This window comes from Stenella coeruleoalba (assembly GCF_951394435.1).
Source record: "Stenella coeruleoalba genome assembly, chromosome: 2".
Classification (NCBI taxonomy): Eukaryota; Metazoa; Chordata; class Mammalia; order Artiodactyla; family Delphinidae; genus Stenella; species Stenella coeruleoalba.
Window position 1 is genome coordinate 12711713 of NC_137147.1, and position 17902 is coordinate 12729614.

The 17902-nt window shown below is 37.1% G+C and overlaps 1 protein-coding gene across 3 annotated transcripts in view; it reads left to right on the plus strand.

Moving 5' to 3' along the window:
• RPS6KA5 (ribosomal protein S6 kinase A5) overlaps nucleotides 1-17902 on the plus strand; it is a 182015-nt gene that overhangs the window by 92420 nt on the left and 71693 nt on the right. For 2 of the 3 annotated variants that reach the window (XM_079915030.1, XM_079915031.1), the window contains one exon: nucleotides 15382-15497. In XM_079915030.1, the coding sequence (XP_079771156.1) occupies nucleotides 15382-15497 (116 nt within the window). Of the gene's footprint in view, nucleotides 1-15381; nucleotides 15498-17902 lie in introns of those variants that run through there. The other variant, XM_079915032.1, reaches the window with a different exon arrangement.

Consider the following 17902-nt stretch of genomic DNA (forward strand, 5'->3'; position numbering starts at 1 on the left):
CTGTTAATTTTTGTACGTTCATTTATCTCTTGCTGTCTTACTGCATTTTCCTACCTTCCCGTGAGTGCTTGTGTCCTGCCCTCTTCTTTCTCAGCCTGCTCACCGCGTGCTGTTTGGTGGGTGTGGGTTTTCTTAGGCTCTAAGTTTTGCTGAAGGAGTAGGTTGTGGAGGTTTACAGTCATTCTTGCTGTTCTTTAAGATGCTTCGGGAGCAGACTTGGAGATTCAGGTCTAGGCTGCCATGGCGCTGCTACCAGGATTCGTGGCTCACTGGGGATTTCTTCAGGCTGCTCCTTTGGTATAAACTGCTTCCTTAGCACAGGCTTCTCCACATGATAAGATCATTGTCGTGTTGGTATTACTTTGACAGATGCCTACCTTTGACATTTGCCAGATACGGAACGTAGCATTTCTCTCAGCACTGAGTACGGATGATTGTTTCCCACAGTATTCTTTGTTTAGGTGTAATTGCCTTCCACCCATTTGTGTTGTTTCTGCTATCCTCTAAATCAGGGGTCAGCGGCAGTGGACTAGATTTTGTCTCTGGACTGTAATTTGTTGACCCCTGAAGTAAATTCATCTGTTATAAGTCACATCTATGTTTTTTTCTTTTAATTCTACATTATTAATATCTTTTTAGGCTTTGTTTTAATTTATATCTAATGGCATCATATAGATTTGGTGGGTTTTCTCCTTTATATTGTTTTAGCCTTTCCAAATCTTATAACACGGAGACCATACCTCTTTTTATCACTTTTTCTGTACCTCTCTCTGCATGCTTACAACAAGAAATATAAAAATATTTTCATCTATTCTCTCTCTCGCTCTTAAAACTCGTATTCATTTCAACTGTCAGTGGGAAGGAATGCTACGTAGGAAATAATCTATAAAAAACAATTTTTCTTTTGGTGTTCTCTGATGTCTGTTAGTAGTAATTTTGTCAAAACACCAGCTGATCTTTGTGTAAACTGTTAGATTAATCAGAATTCACAAGACACTAAAGAAGCAAATCACAAAGGTATTTATAAAGGTGATGCCAAGGAGCATTCTCAATAATGAATGCCACCCCTGCCTTGTAGATAGTTCTGTCATCATGAATCATCCTTTCAACATGAGCTAAAAGGTATTTAAGACATTAAAGTTTCACTTTCGAGTATTAGTTTCATCTCAAAAATTGCAGAGGTGAGGATACTTGCTGAGATGGTAACAATTAGAATCGTTCATGATCCATTGCATTCTACAGTGTAGAGCAAAACAGACAGTGACCGAAGGAGCTTCCTCACTTCGAAGTAAATATGACTAATTCACAGCACTGGTAAATAGATATGTCTTTGTCAGAACTTTGTAATGATTCTGATGCCCTGGAATGCATTTGCAAGAGGTGCCATTCGAAGGTTGAGCTAAAACCAGAAAAAGTGAGATGACTCTGGCGTGACATTAAAAAGAAATTACGTTCAGGTATGTGTGGTCCATCACATTAAGACTGCACTTGAGACACCAGACAGGGAGCAATCAAGCACGATTTAGGTGGTCTGGAGGAGGAAGAGTAGGTGGAAGTGAGGACCAGAATATGTGGGATTGATGTACATGAAGTGTCTCCGAAGGAACGGAAAATTTTGTAGGAAAAAAAAAAATAAGACCAAGGAACAGGGCATGGTTGGGGATGGGTGGGTACTGAAAGATGGGGGAAATATGGGATAATGGCAGTTAGCTCTTTGGAAGCTGCCACTGTAAGAAGAAATATGAAGCAGAGAAATTCTAAAGAGAATTTGAGATCAAAAGGCTAGAGGACGAGAGGTCAGTCAGAACATTACTAGATAGAAGTAGGTGTTTGGAGAGTGAAAGCGGAACAGAGACTCTTTCTTTGAAAGTAGGAGATGTAGGTTTTAGCCCTTCTTTCTGTCAGTTAACTCGGCTACTTCCTCTCCTACCAGCAGATTTCTGTGAGATTGCATGAACAAGACATAGCCTAAAAAGCTGGCCAGATCCTTACATGGTTATCCTTTTGCATCCTCAGTGGAAAACAGAGCTATCAGGAAGTTTCTGTAGTTCTCAGTAATACTCTAAGGCTTATGGAACTCAGTATCTCCAGTGGATTTCAGTTTCTCCATCTGTTAATAGAAGCACGTAAACTACAAACAGTAGAGAGGTTTCTGGGTTCAACATTAAGTCAAGTCAAATGTGTAGAGGTCTTGAGCAGCTGAAACTGTCCTCTACCAACTAACAATGTATGTTTCTTCTCGACACAGTGAATTCTTTCCGTGTTCTTAATGCTCTAATAGCGTGGCTTCTTAACAGTGATGTTAATAGTGTGAATAGAAAAAATTGTTGCAAATACTTACAGGTGACTTTGAACACCTAATTTTTTTTTGTTTTGAAATGTAAATTAAATAATATGTACTTTAAAAGTAATAATTTTGATTGAAAGCAGATGCTGTTTGCCCTAATGTTAATCCCATGAGGTACATTTTTTCTAGTCTTCTTGAGATATAATTGACATGTAACATTATATTAGTTTAAGGTACCCAACATAATGATTTGATATATGTATATATTGTGAAATGATCACTGCAATAAGTTAACATCCTTCACCTCACATAGTTACATTTTTTTTCTTGTGATGAGAACTTTTAAGATCTACTCTCTTAGCAGCTTTCATAATACAGTATCATTAATGATAGCCCCATGAGATATTGTCAGAACTATATTAAAAGTTTTGTCTTAGGGAGTTTCTAGAATCCTGGAAATTTTGTGGTGATCTTCAGTTCAAGTTCTTAAAGTTAATTCACTGTTTAAAAAAATAAACTTACTAGTTCAAAGGCTACTTCTCTCTCCTCCAGTTTCTACCCATCTTCCTATACACACAGAGAGACAGACAGACAGACACACACACACACACACACACACACACACACACACACACACATATGCTATCCTATATCCAAGAAGAAATGTTATTGAGGGTGGGGCAACCTTACAACAACAAAACAAAATCTACTTGCTGTTGTTAAGTATCTGTGTCAATTAAGTGTCATTGAAATGAGACATAAATTACGTCCCTAATATGAAAAAAGTTTGACCTAAATTAATGTCATTCTAGTAAGATAGAGAAAAAGAACTTTTTTCAAAAGGAAACAATAAAGAATCTGGCATTTTAACAGTGCAATTTTAAATTATTTTCTAAAGGACATATTAATGTGTCAAAGTACTAGAATTATTGCACATTGGTAGAAGTCTTGAGCTTTCTAACTTGTTACTTCTCTAGACATAAACTTCAGCCAAACTTTTGGTGAAGCCTTTTTCCCACAGTCCATGGGCCTAATAATGAGCTACTTAGAAGCACAGGAGTCTTGCAGAACTTGAAAGGAGAGGAATAAATGATGGCTCATCTAAGAGATAATATATGGCTTCAGATTCTTCAAGTTCATTTTGTAAGTTTCTTGGAGGACTCTTGGGCTATTGGCCCTTTGATACAACAAGTGAACTGCATCAAGATATTGTCAGTTGTAGAACTCTTCATTCATGCTACAAATTCTTGCCTGTTTACTATGTGCCAGGTGCTTGGATAAGAGTAGCAAACAACCTAGACAAGATTCTTGTCCTCCGGGCCTTATAATCTAAAAGGGGAACAGACATTAAACAAATTAGTACACAATTAAGGAATAACCCTTGAAGTAAGTAGTTGGAAGGAAATGCAGAGGTTACTAGTGAAAAGACCTAAGTCTATTCTGGGTTATTAGGGAAGACCGTCCAGAGAAGTGACATTTGAAGTGTAACTTAAGAGGAAAAATAGAAGTTAGAGGAGCAACAGGGGGGGATACGGATGAACATTGCAGACACAAGGCTTCACCCAGCATCTGTGATAGCCTAAAGACAGGAAGGTAAATATGAATATAGTGTAGTAAAGGCGGCCACGCAGGGCCTTTAGATTTGAGAGTCAAATGAACTTGGATTTAAATTCCAGCTTCATCAATTAATAACTGTGTGATCTTGAGTAAGTCACTTGGTTACAAGCATGATCTACAAGTTACTAGTGTATCCATTAGCCTTTTCTGCATAATAAACGACCTCAAATTAAGTGGCTTTAACACAACCACTGGGGGAGACTCACTTTGGGCTGGACCCACAGGGATGATTCTTGTGCTGTGCTCTTCCTGAAATATTCTTTCTCTTGGTTTGCAAAGTGCAGCTGAAAAGTCAAGAAACATGAGGACTGCAAAGTATCCATTTACTTTAGTAACATGAGGTTGTTTTAAAACCTTAGACTATACTGGTGTTATGGGGGTGGAAGTGGAACAGCCCTGTGTTTAGGAGTGAATAGAGGCTGTGGTAGGCAGACTAACAGCCACCCAAGGATGCTGACATTCTCATCCTCAGGACTTGTGAGCATGTTGGGTTACATGACAAACAAATTAAGGGAATTAAAGTTGCAGATAGAATTAAAGTTGTTAGTCAGCTGGCCTTAAAATAGGGAGATCATCCTGGATTCCCTGGGGGGGCCCATAAAAGTGGAAGAGGAAGGCAGAAGAGGAGAGTCAGATGGAGATATGCCTACAGAAGAGGTTAGAGTGATGCAGTGTGGGAAGTGACTCAGCTGCCACTGCTGGCTTAGAAGATGCAGGAAGAGGCCATGAGCCAAGGAATGTGGGCAGCCTCTTGAAGCTGGAAAAGGCAGGAAACAGACTTTCCCCTAAAACTTCCAGAATAAGTGCAGCTCTGCTGACACCTTGATTTTGGCCCAGTGACACCCACACCAGACTTCTAATCTACAACATAAAATAATAAACTTGTCTTGTTTTAAGCCACCAAATCTGTAGTAATTTGTTACAGCAGCAATAGGAAGTGAACGGAGAGTAAGTAAGGAGAGTCAGATCAGACATGTAGAGCACTCTTTAAAGAACTTTTGCCGTGAAAGGAAGAAGAGAAGAGAAGATGGGACATACGGGATTTAGGGAGGATGGTCGTGTTTTAAAGTGGGAGAGATTTTGTGACTTTGAATTTTCACATTATTTGTGTGATTTCTGTGTTATTTTTATGCTTCTTAGAAACACAACATCAGAGTGCTTCATCTGGCACTCCAACTACTGTCACATAAAAATCTTTAAAAGCAATTTATTTGCATTTGAATAAAACCCAGATATCTCTGCAATTTTAACATATGAGGATTGCACTAAAATATCAGTTATTTAAGAAAATTTCTCTTTTGCTTAATACCGACTAAAACTAATTAGACCCTGTAGTACTGTAGAAATATATATTAAACATTTATAACCGTCGAAATTATGCTTACATTGAGAGAATAGGTAAGTCAGGACACCATAAGTTTGAATTTTATTTTAAAACCATTATAATTAAACATGTCATTATTTTTCAGTTCTATAAATTGTAACTGATGTCTGTAAATAATAACAGTAATCAATAATCAGTTTTAGATAAAGGCTTACTGTATGTTTGGCCCAAGTTTAACTCTGAATAGCTCATTTAATCACCATGACAATCTTATGTGTGAGTCGGAATTATTTATATTCCTATTTTATGGATATAGAGTATAAGCCATTCTACATATAAAGAAGATCATTTAGCAACTACAAATGAATTGAGATATAATCTTTTTCATATAGGAAGTTCCTTTTAGTTTAATCAAGGAACCAGTAGTCTATACAAGCCTCATATGAGGTATTCCATTGTATGGACTGTAAATAAGTCTCAGCATAATTTTAAGTTGATAAATGTTTTTTCGTAAGAGTCACATTGATGAAATGTGCCTCACAGCTCCTGAGAGCATATCATATTTATTCACTTGTTTATTTATAATTATTGTCACAAAGGTGTACTATTGATGGTCCCCTTCTCTTCTTCAGTTATGAACAGAATGAATCTTAAGACTTATTCCAAACGTTTCTAAGAGGGGAAGAGATCAGAATTTAAGAGATATGTTCATCAGGAAATGTGTTCTTGCTATGTTATTACCCGTTTCCTTTTCCTTTTCCCCTTCTTTTTTGCTGCCCATTGGTCTATCTGAATTGCAGTTTTTAGCTATTATAATATTTAACTATTTCTTTCTACTTTTACTGTTAATAAACTTGAGATGAAAAATCTCCTATATGGCTGCAGCAGCCAGTAGGCAGAGTATCGCATGTTTATTCAATTCATGCAACTGATATTAGTGGATACTTTGTATTTGCTAGTGTCAGACCCTGTACCTGGCGGAGAGAAAATTGCTCTGGGACTTTCATCTGCCTCATCGGTGCCAGATTTCAACTTTGTTTTCTGACAGCATACATTTCAATGAGCTTTTAGACTAAAAGGTAAAACATGTCATTAGAGAAGTATGAATCTATTTGTGGACTACACTCTCTATAAAGCTGAACTTTGTGTCTACTATTTTAGAAGCTTTGGAGGTTTTTTTAAAAAATGTCTTTAGGAATTTTAAAATTATTCTTCCCCTGCTTAAACCTCATTCTTTCCCTTATCTTCCTCTTCTAACCCCTTCCATTGTGCTCGGTGGATAACCCCGTGTGCACAAGCACCCTAAATCTTAACCGAGTGTGCCTTATTCATCTTAAGTAAAACCTCCTGTCCTTGGAGGATGGCACTTACCCAGCAGCCCTTTTACAGAGGGGCTGCTGGATAGGTCCCGTTGCTCCATCCTACTCTTGTGCTCAACAAAGTAATGGTAGTTAAACATCATTTAAAAGTCATTTCCCATCAGAGCTTCATTTGTGAAGGCACTTTTTTCCAACTCCCTAACCTCAATCCTGTACTTAACTGACTCCTGGGACACGTGCTTGCCTTTTCCAGTGACTTATTCAGGCCTAGCTTCCCTTTCGTCCAGTTTCCCTCCATCCCCTTCCACAATTTTAGCAGCTGTATTGATAACCATGCCAACACCATGTCAAGCCACCTTGACTTGTGATGTTTTAACCTTTACTTCACTGTAGCCATTCATAAGCCTAGCCACACATTGGGCCTTGTCACTAAAACCAGTCACACGTCTAAGACCTCTAATCAACTTTCTTCTTTGACCGTGATCTTCTCTTTTTCTCCTTTCTCACACTCCCTGGGCCTGTTCTTCAATCCTCATTGACCCTGCCTTCCCTCGAGTCTTTCCTGCCCCTTTCCCCGCACCATCTTTGGGTTCCACGTGCCTCTTTACTGGCCTGGCATCTGCCTGGTCTGGCACACGAGAACCACTTGCCCTGTTAACCTTCCTTCTCGCCTGACATGGCAGTTGCTTTGATTACTCTCTAAACTTTTTTTCCAGTACCAGCTTTCTAAGCTTTTCTCATATGTCTCCAAAATGTGTCAGCTGGGTCTGGTCTGAAATTCATGCTGATAGTCTCAACAGAATTTCACAGAGGTTAGCAGACATTTTACCCCTCTCTCCTGAGTGGCATGTGACTTTTGCTAACCTCTTACAACTTCTCAGCCCTGCAGCCTTATCAGCGTCGTCTTCCCTGTCTGAGGTGCCCACTTGTCCTACTGCCACTGAAAGTCTATCAAATCTCTCCGGCTGCTGCAAACTCTCAGATTTTCTCCCCCGCTTCTTTCTTCTGCATCTTCAAAATTTCTGTGTCCAATTTGAAATGCCTATCAAATTGGTAGAAATTAAAGATAATGATAATATCAAGAGTTGGTGAGAACTTTTTCTAAGGCATCCATTCACTGTTAGTGGGGAATATACATGACCTTTTGGAGGAAGGTACCTGTAAACATTGGCAGCAGTTAATAAAATTAATATGTACGTATGTTGTGACTTAGGGTCAGAGTCTAAACAGCCATGATATCCGATGCATATGTGATCATAAACCAGATCCTTGGCTGGGGGAGAGTAGCTACAAAAAGCATTAGTGGGGCAAATGACAAACTTTGAATAGAGAGTATAGATTAGATAATAGTATTTTTATCATAAAGTTTCTGATATTGATAATTGTACTGTGGTTGTATGAAAGGGCATTCGTTTTTTAGTATTTGCACACTGAAAGACATAGGAGCTTGATGTCTCCAACTTTTTCTCAGTTGGCTCAGGGGAATTACACAGAGAATACTAAGCCAATGAAGCAAAATATAAACAATTGGTGAATTTGCATACTGGTTATATGGGAATTACTTGTGCTGTTCTTGCGAATACTTTTTGTATGTTTGAAATTGTATCAAGATATTAAAAAAAAACCCATAGGTAAGGTATTATGATCTAGGAAAAGCTTTTTAAATAGGGCCCAGATACAATGGACAATTTTCACCAGCCTTCCTTGACTAAGGCTATAATTCCAAGTTTTATACCACTATCCCTTATCATGTAAGCCTATGGAACAAGATTAGAGTATAATTTTTCCAAAACAGTGTTATCCAAGTTTGTAGCTTTGTCTGAAGTCATTATAGTAAATAATGAGAAAGGTGTAAAGATGACATTTATTGTCCTGTATGTATTATTTCTCACAACTGAACATATGATGAGATTTGGACTGCAGGCAATTTGAGGTTCTACTCTCTGGCAAGAACCTAGAATGTAGCTCTTTGTGGTCAAATTCAGAGCCATCTGCTTTAACAGGAGGTGGGTTAAGATGAGAACTGCAGGGCAAGGCCAAGTACTTTTTTGGAGAAAACAGCCCTGGGCCCTCTCCTACAAGATATAAATTGACTTTCTTAAGTTCTCTGTCAGAAATATGTCAGCAATAATCTTAGGTTAGCACATTCTCAAAAAAGATGGAGACCCATTGTTTACTGTGGACATTAAAAAGAAATCTTAGTACAGCCCCCTAGGAATGTCTCCTGAGTACTGTGACATTCTGATGAGCCCTCCAAAACTTGATTAAGAAAAGCATGTAAAAAAGAGAAACTTTATGACCAAATATATAGAATTATTGGCTCTAAGCCTTTCAGATATTTGAAGGTCAGGATAGTTGATTTTAAGACAGTTTTTCTGACAGTAACTAGCAATACCAGTTGCCCAGTGGGGCTGCTCCTGATAAATGATAGTAAAAACCATACCAGGAGGGGAAAAAGGGCAACCTATATAGCATTTTAAAAAATCACTGTTTTAGAGTCAGACTGCCCATGTTCATAATCCTTATTCTCTCACTTAACAGATACGCAACTCTGGATAATTTTTTTAACCTCTCTGGGTTTCACTGTTTTCTAGAGATTACCTGTTTTCTCTGGGGATTATACTATTATTTTAATAGCACCAACTTCGTAGCATTGTTTATGAGGATCAAATTTGTTATCATATCCAAATAGAACAGGCACATAGAAAGTGCCCAATATCTCTAGTTGTTATTTCTTTGTCTAGTCTTAAAAGCAGTGAGCTGTGATGAAATACAGATTTTAAAGGAAGGCAGCCAAAACCCTGTTTTATTTTACATCGCTTAGTTCTTATCTGCCAGGAGCCCTTTCCCACTTACCGTGACTAACCTGGGTTACTAAGATGCTGCTTCTACACAAACGGCGGTAGCCAGGAGTGTAAACTGAGCCAACACCACTTAGTCCATTTTCGTTGTATGTCCACAGAGGCAAAAAGCCTCAGGAATATCAGTAAAAACTGGATATTCTCATGCTGTTTCTTATCATGAAGAGAATAAAAGCCGTTGGCACTGGCTTAAAAAAAAACCCTCACGCTTGCAGTTTGTTGAGAAAGAAATTGACAAAAACCTGAGAAATCTAATTTCTAGAATTCTAATGAATCCATAATTTTGACAGGAAAGTATTCAGGGTAGATGAGTTGGCATGGACCAAGGCCCACCAGGCAGAGTAGATCTTAAATAATTCTCGTAGTAGACAGTTTCCACTCACGTGCTTTATTCCATCTGAACTTTTAAATAAGTCTTTTTTATGGAGAAATGTAATTTATGCCCAGTGGGAAAGGGGTGGGATGGGGGGTAGGGGAAAGTGGATGTTCCATGAGTTATAAAACTGAGAAGACTCTTCCTCTCAGATGTTAGTAATGATCTGGGTTTTCACTGATGTCTTTGACCATATTCGTGCCACTGCTAACTCTATCCCGGAATCTGCCTGCATTCTTGATTCCAGTGTTCTCTTTCAAGAGAGTAAAAATTTTATATCAATAATTCAACTCAAATTGAATAATATCCCTGTAGTCTTTTCTAAATTTTGTTTTATTTGTTATGTCACTGCCTGGCTAAGTTGTTTTTAGTTTCAAGGCCAAGCCCTAACTGTCCCCTAACAGAGTTGCTAGCTCTCTGGATAAATACAGAGGTGTAAAGAGACCAGAAATGCAGTTCCAGCACATCCTCAGTAGGCAGAGATTTTGTTAACAATGAAAACTTCATGTTCCATTTCACTTTTTAAAGCTCTGAACCTCACTAGTCCAGCTCTAAATACAGTAAGCTCCAGGACAGCTATGCCAAGCAAGGCCGGAAGTCAGGGAGAAGCGATCTAAATGCTCAGGAGAAATGGTGCTGGGTGCGTACGCTGTGATGATGAAGTTAATGGTGCTGGCGAGCTGTAAGATGCTACTCTCAGATGTTTCCCATGTGCTGGCAGTCCGCATTCATTGGTTTGTTTGTAAATAAACTTCATAGGCACTTTTCCATTCAGATTTTTAATGCTGTCTTTTGAGTGATGTTCTGAAAACTTTTTTGGCTTGTAACTCCTTGGAAAATCTGATAAAAGCTGTGGACCCTCTCTTGTCAGTAGAATGCACACATGCTTACATATACTTGAGAAAATTGTGCATAATTTCAAGGAATTTATATGCAACCTCCTCTTAATGATCTAACTGGCCTTAAGAAATTTATCTTCCTTTTCCTAAAAGATTTCCAGAGGGCTCTTTTTTACCTTTTAACAGTCTTAGAATAATAATTCAAGATGGTGATGATGATGATGATAACTACCATTTATTGAGCTTTTACTATTTGTTAGACACTGTGCATTCCTCGTTTCCAAAGGTGAACTCTGGATCATCCCTTCCAGATTTGTCCTTCCTGCAGCCTTCCCCATCTCAGGTAACACCAATTCCATCTCTTCATGTGCTCAGGTAGGGCTGGGTCCTTACCACCACCAAGCTGTCACCTTTCTCCTAGGCTCCATCATCTCTCCTTGTTTACTGCAAGTGATCTCCCTACTTTCCCTCTTGAAAGTTAACACAGCAGCCAGAGTCATTGATCCTGTTAAAATGGAAGTCTTATCATACCACTGTTGTACTCAATCTTCCAGAGGCTTCTTATTTCATTCAGAGTAAAATCTGAAATCCTTACAACGGCCAGAAACCTCTGTGCTCTCCCGCTCCAGGGGCCACAAGAAAAAATAAAGAGAACCAAAAATGGTAAATAGGAAGGCTAATATGACAAACTCTAAATATGTACTTGCTCTCTTTTCTTTCAGCCTCTTTGAAAGACATAAATCTATATAAGGTAATAATTATAATGTGTTGTTGGATTTGTTAACATAGTTATACTATGTATAACAATAATAGCTCAAAAGGGAGGAAGAAAGAATAGAGCTATGTAGGAGAAATGTTTCTATATATCACTGGAATTAAGTTGGTATAAATCTGAAACTGTGATAATGTGTGTATGGTAAGCCATAGAGCAACCACTAAGAAAATAACTAAAAAAAGTGAAATTCATTAAAGAAATTAAAATGTTACACTAGAAAATATTTACTTAATGAAAAAGAAAGAAGTAAGGAGGAATAGAGGAACAAATAAAGATAGGAAATATGTAGAAAACAAAGAAGTAAAATAGCAAGACATAAGTCCAACTATATCAATAATAACATTAAATGTGAATGGATTAATCAGTACAATCAAAAGACAGAGATTGTCAGACGGGGGAAAGATTCAACTATATACTGTTTACAGGAGATACACTGTATATTCAAAGGTACAAACAGGTTAAAAAGAAAAAGGATAGGAAAAGATAAATCATGCAAACGGCAACCACAAGAAAGCAGGAGCGGCTATACTAATATCAGACAAAATATACTTAACAAAAACGTATACTAGAGATAAAAATGGATACTTCATGATGGTAAAAGATTCTATGTTTATGGATTGAAAGTCTTTATATTACTAAGATGGCAATACTCCCCAAATTGATCTATAGATTTAACAGACCTCTCTCAAAATCCCAGCTTATTTTTTATGGAAATTGACAAAGTCATCCTAAAATTGTATGGAAAACTCAAGGAACTTTAGAATAGCTAAAACAATTTTGAAAAGGAAGAATTAAGTTGGAAGACTCACACTTTTAAAACTTACTACAAAGCTACAATAATCAAGAAGTGTGGCACTGGAATAAAGATAGACATATAGATAATAGATTAGAATTGAGAGTCCAGAAATAAACCCTTACATTTACTGTCAATTGATTTTTTGACAAGGGTGCCAATGAGGAAAGAACAGTCTTTTTAACTAATGGTGCTGGAACAGCTGGATAACCATATGCAAAAGTAGGAAATCGGGCCCATAACTCAAAACATACACAAAACTTAACTCAAAATGGATCAAAGATGAAAAGTAAGAACTAAACCTATAAATTTCTTAGAAGAAAACATAGGGGTAAATTTTTGTGAACTTGGTTTTGGCAGTAATTTCTTAAATGTGACATCAAAAGCACAAGCAACTGGGCTTCCCTGGTGGCGCAGTGGTTAAGAATCTGCCTGCCAATGCAGGGGACACGGGTTCAAGCCCTGGTCTGGCAAGATCCCACATGCCGCGCGCAGCTAAGCCCGTGCGCCACAACTACTGAGCCTGTGCTCTAGAGCCCACGAGCCACAAGTACTGAAGCCTGCACACTTAGAGCCTGTGTTCCGCAACAAGAGAAGCCACCACAATGAGAAGCCCGTGCACCGCAATGAAGAGTAGCCCCCGCTCACCGCAACTAGAGAAAGCCTGCGCACAGACGAAGACCCAACTCAGCCAAAATATAAATAAATGAATAAATAAATAAATTTAAAAAAAAAAGCACAAGCAACTAAAGGAGAAACATAAATTGGGATTTCTGCGGGGGGAGTGTGTGAAAATATTTTAAAATTGAATGTGGTGATGGCTGCACAACTCTGAATATACTAAAAACCATTGAATTTTACACTTCAAATTGGTGAATTTCATGGTATGTGAATTATATTGTGAGGAAAAAACCAAAAGGGGCAAAAAAGAAAAAACCCTTAATAGACGTTTCACAAAAGAAGATACAGAAATGTCCAATAAGGCACAGAAAGATACTAAATACCATTATTATTCAGGAAAATGCAAATTAAAACCATAACGAGATACCACTACATACCAAACAAAACAACTAGAATTATAACAAGTGAGGGTTCTAGGTACTTATCTTACAGAGATTCCCACTAACCTCATATCCCTGCTATTGATAGAACTTACCCTGTAACACCACTCCAGGTATCGCAGCTCCTGCTGTTACAGTCCTTTGGCAGCCTATATATCTACCTTACCAATGTTGACAGCTTGGACCACTGGATAGAGTTGGCTGTTCAGCTTATAAAGTGTGCAACCCTGTACCTACAAATAAAGCATGTTTATTTTATGAATGTCAAGTCTGCACCTTGGGCTGTTGGTCTATTGTACAAGTAGGAAGCAGGTGACGATGTTGTTTTAGGTTTGTCTTCTTAGGTTTGTAGTTAATTTTTCTTAGTCTCCCCAGTAAATGCAAACAAAACACTTTCTATGTTTCAAGAAACAATAATCTATAGTAGTTCTGATTTCCATTTTATAGATAAAGAACTAACACTGAGAGAGACTTTATTTGCTCAAGACAGGACACAGTGGAGCCATTGTCTAGCTCAGGTTTATTGATTATAAAGCCCAGGTTCTTTGGATTATATCAAGTTGCCTCAAAGACAGGAGTACATTGGGTTATTTTTTTTTTTTACAACTCACTTGCCTTTGAGTTTCAGAGTGATTTTTTTTTTTAAAGATGAATAGATTGATCATGACTTTAAAAAGCTCAGAGTTTAGCAGAGAAAGGAAGTATGCAAATAGACATTTTCAGTGCAGCAATATAATTGCAGTGGTATAAGTTTTTAATAAACACAGGGGGTAACATAAAAGGAAGTGATCAACTCTGCTGGAGTGGTTATTGAAAATGAGATCATTAAGTAGGACATTCAAGGGTGTGTAGGAGTTTGTCAGTTGGTCAACTGACCTCTGAATGCCTATTTCTGTACCATGACTAACTATGGAAACCATATGCATAAACATCAGTATTAGATTTAAATAAGTGACTACTTAAAGGTAGAAAAAATTCACTGTTAGTTTGCAGGAATGCTGTGTTCCTTTACACCTTTTTAATAATTAGCTTTGTGTTAAGATATAATTAAAACCCTTGGCAAAATACGAAAGTCTTAAAAGGGCCGTGCTTTTTGCTGGCATGTGCTTTGCAAAATACTTTGCAAAACAACCAGCTTTTAGAGTTCTTTCATTCTGTTGCATCAGCTGTTTGGAATTTGAAAAACGGTCAAGATAAAAATTTGTGAGTTAATGAAGATTTTGCTTTGGTCTTTTATCAAATTGCGGTAAATTTGACAAATGAATATACTTGGGATACATGCTTTTCAGATTTTTTTTAGGAGAAAAGCTTTAATCTATAGCTGTGACTGTTTTCTAGGTGTACATTGTTTCTCACACACAAATGTTGTGTAAGATAGTAATGGTTAGTTTCTGATGAAACTATTATCAGTTTATCGATAAATGTCTTAGAGCCTATTATGAACACAGTTGTGGCTTATTCAGCTCCTAATTTATGTCTCACTGTAGCTTTTTTCTCTCTTATTTCATTATTCCTCTTGGGATAAAATGGGCAAATTGAAAGGCAAATGGGAATCATTTAGTTTCAGGTGTTTTGGTTCAGCCCTGTTGTGCTACTTCTACTTTCGAGTTCTGTGGAACCATATGAAGGCTACCTGCTGCCTAATAGACATTTTTAGAAGGGCTCTCCATAGAAAATTCTGGAAAATAGGGAATCTGCTTAAAAATAGTGACCGGCCACTACTACAAAGGAAAGGCTGGGAGTTTTGTTTTGTTGTTTTCATTTTTTAGTTATTATGGTGGTTGATGTTTTGGTACTTTACAGCAAGTTAAGAAGTGTATGGTCATGGCAGAGGTTTCTGATATGCTGGATTTGGGAAAATTATTTTAAAATATGCAGATTTCATGTAATAGTTTTAAGAGTAATACTCTATGCAAATTCATTTGATTGTGGTTTAGGGTAGTCATTAACTTATGGAACTGTATTTATATGAATTTAGTAATATATTCTATATGAAACTATATACTAAGAATTGTACAAAAATAATGTATTAAAATCAATGCCTTATGGTTAATCCAAAGTGGTTAAAAGGAAATATTTCCTTTAGTTTATGTATACAAGTCAAAGACAGAAAAAATATATTTCATTTTTAGATTATATAAATGGTGGAGAACTTTTTACTCATCTTTCTCAAAGAGAGCGTTTCACAGAGCATGAGGTGCAGATCTATGTTGGAGAGATCGTGCTTGCCCTCGAACATCTCCACAAGGTAAGAGATGCTTAACCTTTGGGATTTCCTTTTTGTAAAAATCTAGTAACTGAGGTAATGATGGAGCTAAAAGAGCTAATGCGTTTACATGTCACTGTCTTGGTGGAGATTGTGGAAGCACACTCATAGACCATTACCAATTTTTTCAATTTCATTGTTCCCTTTGTAAAAGTCTAATTTCCTTTTATAGTTTCTGGGTTGCAGATTAAAAAGGTAGAACCTGAGCATTTTTTTGGTTTTGTTCATGAAAAATTCTGATGCTTATTACAAAGTATCATTAGAATAAAGGATTTTCATTCTTAAAATAACCTTTAAGATGAACCCACAAGTCATAATATGTATTTCCTTAATTGTGACTTACTCCACTGCAAACTCTGCCTGTGCATCTTCGGAGTATGTTTCCCAATTAGCTTGGAATATTTGAAAGAAGCACTTACCTATGCTACCCAGCTATCCCCCTCTCCCACTCTCGCTTTCTTTTCCATTTGGTTCACCCCTAAGGTCCTCTCTTGCTCCCCCTCCCTCCCTCCTGCTCCGTTGCCTTCATGTGGCATGAACTCAGTTACTCAACTTTTTCAGTGGAATTCATATATGTATGTGATGCTGTTTGAACTCTATAAAATCGGTTTAAACTTTTAAAAAATATTACTTCAGATACTATTAATCTTGATCCAAGAAATTTTGACTAAAAATATTTTTTTAATGAGGAAGCATTACTGTAGAAGCAAACAGTCATTATGTAGACTAGGCTTGTGTGTATTTCCAAGAAATAGAAAGTACTAGAATAATTCTTATCAAAGTTGTGTGAGACCATAGGAGGATGACTCGAGTTGCTAAATTCAGATGATATAGGTACATCATAAAGCTGCTGTTTTTCTTCGTTATATATTCAGATGCTACACTAGATTACAGATTAAAAAAAGATGGAAGTGCTGATTATGGAGCATAAAAAAGAATGGAGAGAAATGAAGGAAAAAGGATGACATTTTCAAAGGGGCAGGGAGATGAGAATTGCAGGATGGTGGTAACGGGTGGGAGAGGCTGTGAGAAAAGATGATGAGAAGATATAAGAAGGAAGGCATCAAGAAATGGGTAGATCTAGCCCAGAACAGGAACACAACTGGGCAGGTAGAGGGAGACAGGGTTCAGAAGAGGAATTCTAAGGAGAGTGAATGAAGAAACGTCTAAGAACAGGAGGGAAGCAGAGAAGGCTCTGGGGCGCAGGGCTGCAGTGCCATGGAGTGAAAGGAAGGGGAGTGTAAGGTGGGAGCTGAACTGAAGTGATAGGAACAGGCATCTGTATTCCTTCTGATAGAATTGGTGGTGTGGGGATGAACTTTATGCCTATGGTTATTTTTGTGGGGTATAAAGTAGTTAGGACATTTTTATACACGAGCCAAATTGGGCCAGGGAATAGGCTGAAAAGCTTTGTTTTATGCTTAGGGGAATCAGATGTAATTTTTATAATATAAAAACGATGGTGGAAATCACCATAAACACCAGAGTAAACACAAACAAAATACAAAGCTCTGACAGGTAAGCTAGTAAATTCAGTTTTTGGTTAGTATGAAAACTGTTAATTCATGAAAACTGAAAATTCATGAACATTCATTATTATTAAAACAGGGTAATCAGAAACACAGAGGTAGAGAACATGATGAGAACAAGATATAAATGTAATTGATATAAAGGGAAATATATCGCAGATTAGATCTTAGCTAAATTTCTCTTAATCTGACTACCTAAAAAGATAAATACAAAGAGATATAACACAAAGCTAATAATGATAATCTTGATATAGCTACTAACACTGAGTTTCTCAGGAAGAGACAAAAACGGGGAGTTTACTTGGAAGTGATGAGGTAAAGCAGGTAGTAAATGACTTATTCCAAAAATCTTTTCCAAAGAGGTTGTTAAAAAAAAAGTCATACTGGTTGTTAGGTGCTTGTAAGGCTTCAAGTCAAATGTCTAACGGACTGTGCATTTACAATATATAATAATGTTTTAAAATATGAAAAAAAAACCCACTGAGGTTCTTGGAAGAAAATTGCCTAGTGTTTTTCCTTGTGTAATTTTTTGTTTCAATTTTAAGAAAGCATCAAGAATCTTATTTTTCATATACTTAGTGTTGAGGAAAGCAGTGTTTCTAAGTTTAAAAACATTTAATTCGGGCTGACATAACATGGAACGTGGAATTCATGCATATCAAGTACTTCTTATATAACTTGGGTAGATTCATTTATGTCATAGAGCTGAAGTGTTTTACTATAAAACTTACATACAAAACAAAATAGAAGGATATTTAAATATCTAATTGATTTACATTGCTTATTTAGAACTAAAGATCAACTAAAATTAACCTGTGATCTTCAGTCTTCATGTTTAGGAGTGTATTATTCAACAAG